Here is a 12,863-nt window from a genome sequence, read left to right as displayed (position 1 = left end):
TTTGCGAGGAATCCTACAGGTGCAAAGACCAAGTTTTTTTCTTTTCTTTTTTTTTTTTTTTTAAAGGCAATTCACTGAAAAAGAAGGGAGGGGGAGGAGAATACATAAATTAAAAGAAGCTTAGAAAAATATTAAAAATAGAACAAGACAACTACACTAGTGTTTTGTGGGCTCTGTGAGTGATAAATCAAGAAATTATTATCATTAAATCAGAATAGTGTTACATTTAGAAGGGTGGGAACGAGTTATGATAGGGATGAGTTGAATGGAAGACTTATGAGATGGCTGGCAAAGTTCAATTTTTTGTCCTGGGTGGTGGTTATAAGAATGTCTGACATACAATCATTTATGAAGCTATGCATTTTTTAAATTCTGTTTTCTGTATCTCTGCTATATTTGAAATACAAATTTAAAACTGGGTGAGTGAATATATTTACGATACAATTTTCAGAGATGTCCTGAAAAGTTTTATCTTTATATTAAGGATGAATTTATCAAGTTGATAAACACAAGAAGTCAAAGGTGATATTTTCAATATTTATTAGTAAGGCTGAGGCAACAGCCTTTATACAGCACAATTTACATAGGTTATCAAGATACATCTTGTATACAATCACAAAACCAAGACATTTTTACACAGAGTAAAACTCAAGATGGATTTACAAGCATTTTTTTTTAAATGCAACTCTCATGTATTTTCAGGTCAATTTATACAGTCCTTAGTTCAAGAATTTGCATTTGTCCATTAGATTTTCCGAAGGGATTTGGGTAAAACAAACAAACAAAAAAACACATTAGCAAGTCACCAACATGGCATGCAACATATAGTTAGAAACAAGACATATCTTCAAGTACTTTAGTTTTTATTTCAAAATCAGTTTTATTAAGATGTTTATGTTTTCAGACAAGAAAATTTTTTCTTAAACCTCATATGTGTTTTTAGGATATTAGCACACACATTAATCAGTAGTGGGAGCACCTGAGCACGTCACCGAACAAATATACAGACACAATCAAACAATAATCATATTCACATGCTGAATGCCAAATGAAATTAATATTTCAACTTTGTCTACTTTACCAAGTGTATACTTATGTACAAGGTAATGCATTAAGAAAATGCTCTCAATCTACCTATCAGGTAAAGAATTTGATTAAATAATTTTGGCTTAATGGATACCTTTAATAATAGAACATGAAACATACAGAAAACAGCATTGTATCATATTCAATGAGAATATTTGTTTCACTCATTCATTACTGTATTACACCCAAGGCAAGTAATTATTAAATAAATAGCTCATAATTATTCATTGAGTCTTCTTTCACTTTCATTTCAAGCTCAAAAAGAGGGAAGGAAGACCACTTCTGTCACACATAACACATATATAGCTGTAGTTGGCCGATTTTGGAATATTTGACATTGTAGCAATGAAAATAAGTTTTTAAAAATATCGTTAGTTATGATTTAAATAATAAAGTAAAAAAATACTATAAACATCTTTATGATATTTTAATGAAATGAAGCATTGATCAAATAATTTCTAATAAATTGGGCACAATATAATATATACTTTTATTTTACTTCACATCACCACCACCGCTAATATCACTACTGCTACCACCACTATCATTACAGTCATTCCTATAACAAGAATCAATATCAGCTGGTTACCAGCTATAATATTCCCACAATATGACTATTTAAATGTGTGTGATCCACAAAATTAATTCCACTGGTATGCTGAAAATATGCATTTAATTAGTGTAATTTATTAAAATATGGGCAATATTAAAGAGTAAAGACAATTGATGCCCCTTAGTCCTGATATTTTAAACTGAAATCTAAACAAAGAGTTCAAAGTCACCAAAAATCTTCTTAATCTTAAGTAAAAACAGGGAAAACACCAACTTCTTGCTACTAGGGTTATTTGTGTCTGTAATGACTATTCTATATTCCCTGTCTTTTGTAAAAATTCACTCTGTGCTTTTGTTTCTACAGCCGAAAGTTTCTTTAGGACCAAATTTTAAACCAAGAAGCAACATCAGTCTCTGATGACTCAATGAAATTGTGGGAAAAATTGAGATGCTCTTCAAGGTAAAAGTGCTGTCATTGGAGTAATTACGTGTTATATAGAGATTACAAACTCTGTCAGTATTAGAATAAAAAAAAGTTAATTCCAATAAAATGAAATAAACTAAAGAGTGAAAAACCATGTACTGTGATATGTACAAAAAAGTAAAAAACACCAAGAGCCCTATTTGCAATAAAAAAGAAACAGTTTTGTTGTAAGAAGGGTAGTCGACATCATTCAGAAGAAACGCATTCATGTAAGGATCAGTGTTGCATAGAATAATTCCAGTACGACCTAGAAGTTTGGTCAGCTGCAAACTTGGCACACTGGCAGGATCTTATGCTCTCTGAAGGGGAATGCTGGTGCACAAAAAGAAGCCCTGTTGTCAACTCTGCTGATTGACCTAGCCCCATCGATAGTTCCTTGGAACGGAGGGGCTTCTATAATGGAAAGACTCCTACGCTTTCAGGTTAAATAGCTACCAAAGAGATAATCTTTGTTTTGGTGATCCCTCTATTTATATTATTCTAAAAGAAATTGCAATTGGAATGAAGAAAGCTAACTGGTCATACAAACTCTCATGCATACCTATGGATATGAGTGGCTGCAAAAGAGGATCAGAGATGAATCAGGGTTTTCTTTTAAGGGCAAATATCAGAGCCTTTTTATGTCAGAAGGAGATCTTCTTGGACCTTTTCTTCCCCAATTATGAGTGATGATTATAGGCTTCTTCAAGTGCTAGCTTCTGCTGGAAATATCCACGGCAACCATCAGCAGATCTAATAGTTTCTAAAAATAAAATACTAGCAATATAATGTCTTTGATGATTCCACTCTCCCATGCTCATTTTTGAGCAATGTCAATGGTAAATGACATTGTATTGTCAGTGGAGGGGGATTAAAAAATAGAGGGAAGAAAAGTTATGGTTATCTTTCTCAGTTTGGGGAAGAGTGAATTTGTATTCTGAAGTCATATATATATATATGATATATTAGAAATTCTCTTATTTTTAGTGCTTTACATTCCTCTCAAATTTAGAGCATTTTTTCTTTAAAAATGAGAAAATTCAATATCCAACCAATATCTAGAGATGGTTTTCTCTAATTCCACTAACACTTCACCCTTAAATAAAGCAGCAGGTTTTAAGCTCAGAATGCTCTGAGAAGCAATTTGATTTATTTATTTTGGGTAGAGTATAGGAATAGGGTAAGACCAGCATTATTCATTTAATTTAGGTTAACAAAATTTGCATTTTCATGTAATTCTTCACCTTTATTCAGGTTAAAGTTTATATTTTAAATAAAAAATAAGTTTTGTAGCTAATTTACTGCTTTTATCCATGTCAATCCTTGCCATTGGTTTAGATGATGTTTTTCACATATAAAATTTGAGAATTAAAAAGCTATGTAATAATTATTCCTCACTTCTGTGTATAAAACTATATTTGGAAATGTGCTTTCATCTTTCATAGATCATTGATTTATCATCACAACATCTCATTTGGAAGGTTAAGAATATATAATTATTTTTAAAAGTGAGTGTAAGTGACATGTGCAAGGTGACACAGTCAGTGGCAGAACTAAGACTAGAAGACAGGGTCTTATTCCCTGCTGAGTGTGTTTTCCACAACTTTACGTTACTTCCTTAATTAATAATGCTGATAGAGAAGAGGGTGCTTCATTTTAAGACTTGGACATTAGTTGTTTTATTCATTATTATTAAAAAACCTCAAAGTATATTTTAACCTCAGGTAAATGTTGACTTTTCACATATTTTCCCAACATTGATGAACTTGATCACTGTGATACTGTCACTAAAGTAAGAAAATAGAGCACTAGAGAGAACTCGAGTTTAGTGTCATGTTTTCATGATACAATCAGTAAATGAATTGTCATTAAGGAAAAAAAGCATAAAATATTATGAAATGAGGATCCATTTAATTAATCAATGTCACAAGAGTAATACGGTTTGTTTGCCAGAGAAAGAATTTTCTTTCTCTGCCAATGCATCACTCAAGAGAAAGGAAATGTGCAGGATAATACATTTATTTCCAGTTTCACAAAGAGTATCATGCTTCCTAGAACATATCAGTTTACTCTAGGTCCTTTGGTAAATAGACTGAAGATGTCTTGGCTTAATGGTAAATTATGAAGATTTTGATGGTTTCAACCAAAATTCCAATATTCTATGGGGCAACATTCTTCTTTGTTAGCCAGTCATAGTTTTATTTCTAGATAAATTCAATTTTATTTCTACCTAGTATTATCTTCAACTCTACATTATTTCAAACTATACACAAACAAATGTGCTTTTACCACATGGATTCCAAAGTCAGTGCTGTATACCCTTGTTACATTTAGACACAGAGAAAACTGGTAAAATATGGCCTAAAAGTCACAATTTCTATATCTCCTCTTCCATTTTCCCTAAGAACACAGCCACCTCACTTCCAGCCCTGGAAACATATTGTAGGTATATCTTATGTCAGAATCTGAAAGCAGCAAGTTGTCCGAATTGAAGACGATGAAGGAAGATTTTTGAAGTTTTGAAAACTGAGATTTGTTACATCAGTTCTTTCCTTTCAACCAAGGCTTCTTTGCATAAAGAATTACCTTTGTGCTGCATGAAAACCACATTAATCTTTGAGCCTCTGTGTTAAGCTATAGCTCAACTCTGCTCAAAGATTTTTGTCTTAAGTAATCAAAATTTGTTTCACAGTTTCTCTTCACAGTCATGGGAAATTCAAGGTCTCAGAACTCCATTCTTTTTGTTTTCAGTATGTGAACTTTTTCAATTGAATATCTTTGTGTGATCCACAACAATAAATGTACAAGGTGTTAAGTATGTTTTTCCTGTTGTTCCCACTCTTATGTTTGCCTCTCAAAACTTAGCTTTGTACAATAGTATTCAACTATAGTCTTGATGTGAGGCTATTTAGAGCAGTTTCTATACCCTGAGAAGACATGTTTCTTCAATGTGTTTGAGTAGGACTGACCAAAAGTTTGTGCCAGTTGACTATTCTTTTTCTGAGATCCACTTTGTCAAGCCAGATACAGGCTTCACCAATCAAGGTCTTTTTCATAAACTTCCCTCCATTGGAGAAAAGTAAAATCTAGAAAAAATAGTCAAAAATAAACATATTTAATTTATACACATATATGTGTATAGTTTTCAACCTCTTTTAAGGACATTTAATCATCAAAGAAATAGCACAAAAGAGGGTGACACTGAGTAGAAGTAGCAGACATACTTGCAGGAGAACTGATAATCAAGGTGTTCTCAAAAGATTTGCATGTAATATAAATTAATCGACATCAACATTTGTATTATTCTGCAAAGGAAAAGACACATTCTGAAGAATGTAAGAATACGAGGTAAGAAATGTATAACAGCTAATTCTAAGTTTATGCTTAAACTGATGGAAAGTTTCACAAAATAACTTTGGCAAATAATTTTTTACTAGTTTACGAAAAGCCAAATCAAATAAAAGATTATCTGAATTCTGAATAAATAAATATAACTTCACAGAGCATTGCTTTTATTTAGTATTAAATTTTCTGGTGATTTTACTATAGTATGTACTTCCAAGCTGTTTTCTGAAGTCATATGCAGAACTTATCACAAGGGTCTCAAACTAAAGAATTTTTTTTTTTCATTTTAAAGATGAGTTGAAGGAAAGGTAGAGAGCATTCAGTGGAGCTATTAATCCTCATAATTTTATTATCTTTTTCTCTTCAGAATCTCCTTCGGTTATATAATTTACCCTTATTCCTGGCTAAAACTTAACTTTTATGCTTCTGACTTCAAAATTTGTACTTCCAGATATGACTATCTCTTCTGGTTTCTGGTTCAGGGATTTCAAGTGACATTGTGTATTTTCACTCGAATCTCTGCCTTATCAAATTCATTTCAGACAAACTCTTGGTCTTTCTCTATTCCAAATCCCCTGACTACATAATCTCTGTGAGATAATATATTTGTTGACACAGACTTCAGAGTGTCATTTCATTTTTTACTCCTTTCCAGTCTAATATCAGTTAATCTTCTCAATACATTTTTGCTTTGTAATATCTTTTATCTTTGTCTCTAATTCAAACCTTTAATTTCCTGTACCATGGTCTCTTCCTACATTTTTTTCTCTTTTCTCATTCCCCCATTTCTACTTTCATTCCTTGTCTCTATATCTACTGAAGACATACTATGTGCAAAGCATTGTGCAGGCTGTAGGCAATGAAAATTAGGCCTTGGCCTGGAGAAACTGATAGCATAGAAGCAGTGACAGGTAAGTACAGGTATTGTTGTTACAAGACAGACTGGGATTGATAGCCTAATAACAGAAGCAAAATGTTTTGTGTATAAGGTATGATGAATTATACCCAGGGTCATCAGTAAGGAGATGAAAGATGTGGAGTATTGTGATAGATGGCGAGAGTTGGAAAAGGGAGCTTTGAAAGGGAGAAAAAATATGAGCAAAGGATTGGAGGCTTAACATGACTTGAAAACAGTCTGTGGTGACTGGAGTATTAAGTGAGTGAAAAAGTATCCAAGGAGCTGAGACTAAGTCAATACAATTAAAACTCACTTTGGAGGACTCTGACTGATTCAAGATAATGGTGAGTAATTGAAGAGCTTTAATGTAGACTAACAAGTTTAATGTAAACTAACTAGGGTTTTAAAAGGTAACTCTGGCAGTGCTGTGATGAAATGAACAAAAGGGATAAGACATAAATGACAATAGTCCAGGTAAACAGATGAAATGATTTGAATAACAAAGATGGGGGCCCAAAAAGGTTTAGTGGCAGTGAGCATGGGAATAAGAGGAATCTATGTAAAATAAACTCTGCAGACAGGGTAGAGAAGGCTTGGCAGCTGATTGGATGGGGTGAGTGGGCTGTGGAATTCTAAAAGATTCCTGGGGAGATACTGCTAAAAATTAATTAACTTCTCAAATGTCATATAGTGTATGATCAATATATAAATATTGAATAATGGAATAAAAATAAATACGATATTAATGAGAAGTTTTGAATATCAACTACATAATACAGAGTTACCTGAAGAGAATGTCCTGCAGGACTTAGACTGAATCGAAAAGTTTCGTTGAATGAAGGCTCTCGGTCATGTCTGCATACTCTTGTTTTTTTCTTGATTACCTTTTTTTGGGTAGAAATATTCATCACATATATTTTCACATATAAATCTGAAAATAAGAATTCAGTCCATTAAATTCCATCAATCATATAAATTTCTATTGAAAGAATTATAACTGTATACTGAGAGTTCTTGTTACATTTTGCACAAAGCCAGCAGATTGTAAACAATTTGTTTCAAACAACATAAAATGATTAAAAGATTTGTTTATTTATTTATTTTTTGAGACAGGGTCTTACTCTATCACCAGTCTGGAATGCAGTGGCCACTTAACTCACTTAACTTCAAACTCCTGGGCTCAAGTGATCTTTCTCCTTCAGTCTTCTACATAGTGGGATTACAGGCAGGAGCGACCACACCTAACTGATATATCTATTTTCTTAACAATTTAAAATTGTCCTTCTGTTGTCTAATGAATATAACACTGTAATGTATATGTTAAAATATCTAGCTAAAAACTGAAAGAAAACAACTTGTTACATATGTTAATCAGTTATTTTTTCTGACATATTTGGTGTACAGTTCAAATTTTAGTTAACATTTTTCAGAATATGTAAGACACATCCCTACAAAATTCTAGATATATTGATGATTATAATAAAATTAGATACCTGGTAGATGATCAGGAGACTTAAATTTGTATGTAATATTTCTGCATTGGAGAATTTCAACTATTAGTTGTTCACCATCTGTCTTCATTTCCTTCTTCAATGCAATCTTGATTTCTCCCATTACCTGAGTTTTAGCTAGGAGAATTTAATACAAATGTAAAGAAGTATGTAATGCCATATATGAAATGTTTAGTTCAATAATTCATTCATGCATTCATTTACTGTTTATCAAGTGCTAAATATCTTATGACATCCTAAGTGCTAAATATCTTATGACTGTATTTTATTCATCTGTATATTTATTCACAGATGAATAAATTTATTCACAGATGAATAAAATACACAAAATTTATCACAGATTCATTTATTCAGATATGAATAAAATACAGTCCATGGCCTTAAAGCCTGTAAAGGGTGAACAATCTTATGGGTAGACTGACAAATACACAGATGCTTACACCAAAGTATGTTAAACATAATGATAGCTTAGTAACAAGGGAGGTATGGAGAAATGCATGTAGATAAATTTTACTCAACTGTAGACCTTTAGGGCAAAAGAAGTAATAGATATGACTGTATCAATTCACATAGATATGACTCTATCAAGAGATATGACTCTATCTCAATTCACGTATTAATTCACTTATTCATTCTCCAACAACTATTTTATTTCCCACCCTACTCTGTGCTAAGCACTCTGCTAGGAAGAGTGAATATAATGATAAGCCAAAACGTGCGTGCTTATTGGTTTCATGCTTTTTCTACCTATTGGGAAGAAAACCATTAATCAAATATTTCCATCAATAAATATATAATTATAAAAAGAGGAAAAGTTTTGAAGTATAGAAGCATGATTTCAATGGAGGCTTAAACAAAGGAGCAGATGTCTAGGGAGGTGCTGCTTAAGCTGAAACCAGAAGGATGAGAGTTAATTAGGTGAGACGTATTAGGAAAGACATTCCAGAGAGAAGGAACAGTGTGTTCCCAAAAGGAAACATGAGAAATAAATGCGTATGTGATTGTAACATATTGTAAATTGAAGCCATGTTAAGAATTTGATTTTTCTGTTTAGATCTATAGGAATCCATTAAAGGTCTTTAAACATGGTGGCTGTAGATAATTTATTCTCAAACATTTTGATCTCAGGAATTCTTTACGCTCAAAAAAATTGAGGGTCTTCAAAGAATCTTTGTTTATGTGGATAACTACCAATATTAGAAATATAAAATTTCTAATTTTTAATTAAAATTCAAAAGTAGATATTTAAAAATATTTATTAATCAAATTAAATGACAATAACTGCTTTAATGAAAATGTTTTAATGAACATAATCATATTTTCCAAAATAAAAAAATAATAGAGGTACTGTTTTATATTTTTTCAAATTTCATTAGTGCATGGCTTAATAGAGGACAACTGCATTCTCTTTCTTTCTCTCTCTTTCCTTTCTTTCTTTCTCCTTCCTTCTGTAGAGATGGAGTCTTGCTATGTTGCCTAGGCTGGTCTCAAACTCATGGCCTTAAGCAATCCTCCTGACTTGGCCTTACAAAGTGCTGGAATTACAGGCATGAGCCCTACTGCACCTCACCTCTTTTTTTCCTTTTAGAGATAGGGTCTCACTCTGTTGCTCAGGCTGAAGTGTAGTGGCCTGATCATGGCTCACTGCAGCCTCAGACTTCTTAAGTCAACCATTGTATTTTGGTATGTGGCATAAGCACTTTAAGAATTTTTCCTATTTAGTCACATGAATATTAGAAAGAAATGCAATGAAGGATTTAGATTTTTAAACAGTTGAACTGATTCATTGAGGATACCGTTAAAGTGAAACTGGCATTTTTTTCCCTGTAAGAACAAGTTGGTAAATAAATAGTCTATTAGCATAGTTTCTTGCCACTGCCTTAATTGGAAATAAGTCCCTAGCACTTTCATGTACTATTACTTTGCACTACCAATATAAATGTCAACCAAGTGAAAAAGGTAAGTAATTTCAGTATACTTTGAAAATAATTTTGACTTTATGAACTTAAAAATCTCACGGAACCGTGGAGGTCTGTGAACCACATTTCGAGAACCACTGTTATAGAGTATAGTTGAGTAACTTTTGAAAGAAAATGAAATAACAAAACACTGTGAGTAAAGTTGTAAAAATATTAGGCTGTAGTTATTTGATCATTTTCATTTAATTTTGTCACATTTTGGGGATATAATTGATAGATGTATTCTTTTCTGGATTAAGCAACTGTTTGATGAAATTAACTTAAAATTTGTAAGTCCAGATATACCCTTACATGTGGAAAAATATCTGTAACATATCTCTCCTCGCTCTCTTCCTCTGTCAAAAAACTAATACTGTAGTCCAAAAATTGACAAAATTATCTTCTATATGTTTTATAAACTAAAATACAAATATTCCAGAGTTAAATAATTCATGAGCCAATGATTAGAGATAGTTCATAGTAGAGAGATGTTTACTTTCAAGAAACTCTAAGCATAAGTCAAAGATTTTATATCCAGCTAACCTGTCTTTCAAGTATCAAGCCTATAATTTTAAGCATGAAAGAACTCAGGGAATACTTCACAAAGTTTGACTCTCTGAGAAATATATAAGATGCATTTCATCAAATCAAAGAAGCAACCAGAGAAACATCAGCAAAGGGACTGATGGTAATTATTCAATATAATTAACTGTAAAACTAAGATTGATCAGTACATAGGTTGGTGGAAGAATAGTATGGAAATGTTATATTTCTAACAAAGTATAAAGTATGAAACTAAAAATTAATGAATAAAGAAGGGAGAGAGAAAGAGGAAAGCAGAATGGGATTATTGATTTTTGTATAGGTAATAGGTAACAAAGGATGTCATTTAAAACTAACAAACCAGGTAGTCAATGGTCATGTAAGAGGAACAGGAGTTAGACGTTATAAAAACTATAAATAAAAGGAAAAACTTTAGAACAATGATACAAAGCTTTCTTAATTCCAAAAGAAAATTAAAAAACCCAGAGGCCAAGTGGAGAAATATCATCAATATGACATAATATATACAATGATTATAAAATAAAATGCAGAGTTGAGATCAAGCATATCTATTATATCACTAAACATGAGTAAGTTTTAGCTAGCCTATTTTAAAAATTTTTTCAGATTGGCTCACAAAGCAAAGCCTAGTTCTATACTATGTACAAGAAATACAACTAAAATCTAGTTTTATTCCAAATAGTAAAAAATACAGAGATTGGCAAGTATGTCAGGCATATGGAATCAATAAGAGTGCAGAGGTTCAGATATTATCAGATAAAACAGAATTCAGGCCAAAATGCAGCAAACAAGGCAGAGAAAGACACTGTATGAAACTAGAAATCCATAAATCATAATGAAGACACAACAATTATCAGTATCCATGTACCACTTATGTAAAGTTGAAACTACAAAGTAAGATGCATGGATGTAGAGGATTTAAGGGGAGTAAAGATGATAATAATGCAATATTAACAGTATAAGACAAGGCAAGTGAACTGAAAAACTAGATAAAATATTGAGACACTATAATCAATAAAGTAGATCTCATGGATATATATCAAACACTATACCCTGATAATAATGAACATATCTTTTTCTTAATCATCTATGGAACATATTCAAAAATTGATCATATATTGAGTTACAAAGAAGACATTAGTGAGTTCTATAAAATGAAGCTATTATCAAATTATGTGATAATACACTCAATGGCTTTCAACTAACCAACTTTTGGGTGAATGGGAAAAGATATGAAAAAATACAGAAGTTCTGAAAAATAACGATAATAAAACACTATATATCAGAATCTGTAAGTTAAAGAAATGATCACATGAAAATAAATAGCTTTAAACTCCTATATCATTTCAAGTAATGATGAGAAAATACACATATTCTTCTATCTGCTATCAATAAAAAAATAAAAAATACAATTGGTTTAAATTCCAACTCAAAATCTAGAAAGGAACAACAAAGTAAAACAAAAGTACAAGGAAGGAAATAATAAAGATGTCCACTTAAATTAATAAAGTAGAGAATGGAAAAAAAGTAGATAAAATTAATAAATCAAAATTCTGGTACTTTGAAAAAAACCCACCAACAAAATAGAAAAACTAATAGTGAATTTAGTCAATGTCATGTGGCTTCTCAACATTACTATTTAGAAATGACATGTGTTCTCTTAACTGCAACACTACTCTCCTCTCAATGATTTGGTATAAAATGTCTGGTGTCATGAATATACCCTAATACTAATTGGCTCACATTTTGTTTATACATTCTTGACAGATGGGAAACTACAAATCTCACCTTATACGTTTCTTTGAATTTGCGAGGGCAAATTTAGTTCTGGTTACTTAACCATTTTAAATAATCATAAACAAGTCCATTAAAAATCTACCTTTTTATAAAAGGACCTTCACAGGAAAATAAAGGATCTCTAAAATAAAAATGAGAAAATGAGACAGATCTTAAGATCTCCCTTCTTCAATATCTAGAGAAGTTGGGGGGAAGAAAGAAAAGTAAAATGTAGGAAAGTGTTAATCAGTACCAACAAAGCAAGGAATAGGCTATAGTCTCTGGACAGAAAATCTCTCTTGCTATTTGGAGTCAATAGTAGTTGTGAATAGAACTGATGACCCTAACGATCATGATGAAATAGAATAGCAAGACAAATTTTATCTGGGAGAAATTCACTTTTATAGGTCACTTCCATTATAGGCCTAAAACCTCAACACACCGCATATGTGAAATTTGTTGTTTTTCGCCTTCTCACTTGGGGAGAAAAGTGGAATTAAAAACTTGCTAATTGAAGTTCTCAAGTCATCACATTGCTTGTTTCTTTCTTGGAATGCTTAACTTCACAGGCTTCACAGTGTGATACTTGTGAAATTTTTTTTGTAAGTTTCTCTCTGTTCAAAGATTGAACCAGCTTGTTCTTTGCTACTAAAGGAAAAAAGGACGTGCTTGCTGAGGTTATCTCAAAGCAGGTGGTTGCATTAATTGTG

The 12,863-nt window shown here is 31.9% G+C and overlaps 1 protein-coding gene across 1 annotated transcript in view; it reads right to left on the bottom strand.

Moving 5' to 3' along the window:
- Positions 1-4,147: 4,147 nt before the first annotated feature.
- PCLO (piccolo presynaptic cytomatrix protein) overlaps positions 4,148-12,863 on the bottom strand; it is a 403,634-nt gene continuing 394,918 nt past the window's right edge. Inside the window, exons 23-25 of the mRNA XM_054495632.2 lie at positions 7,838-7,972; positions 7,130-7,275; positions 4,148-5,187 (exon numbers count right to left, since the gene is read on the bottom strand). Coding sequence (XP_054351607.1) covers positions 5,047-5,187; positions 7,130-7,275; positions 7,838-7,972 — 422 coding nt within the window. The 3' untranslated portion in view covers positions 4,148-5,046. The remainder of the gene's footprint in view (positions 5,188-7,129; positions 7,276-7,837; positions 7,973-12,863) is intronic.

Source organism: Pongo pygmaeus, chromosome 6, assembly GCF_028885625.2.
Source record: "Pongo pygmaeus isolate AG05252 chromosome 6, NHGRI_mPonPyg2-v2.0_pri, whole genome shotgun sequence".
Lineage (NCBI taxonomy): Eukaryota > Metazoa > Chordata > Mammalia > Primates > Hominidae > Pongo > Pongo pygmaeus.
The sequence above is the reverse complement of the archived record's forward strand: the minus strand, read 5'-3'. Positions and strand labels throughout refer to the sequence as shown.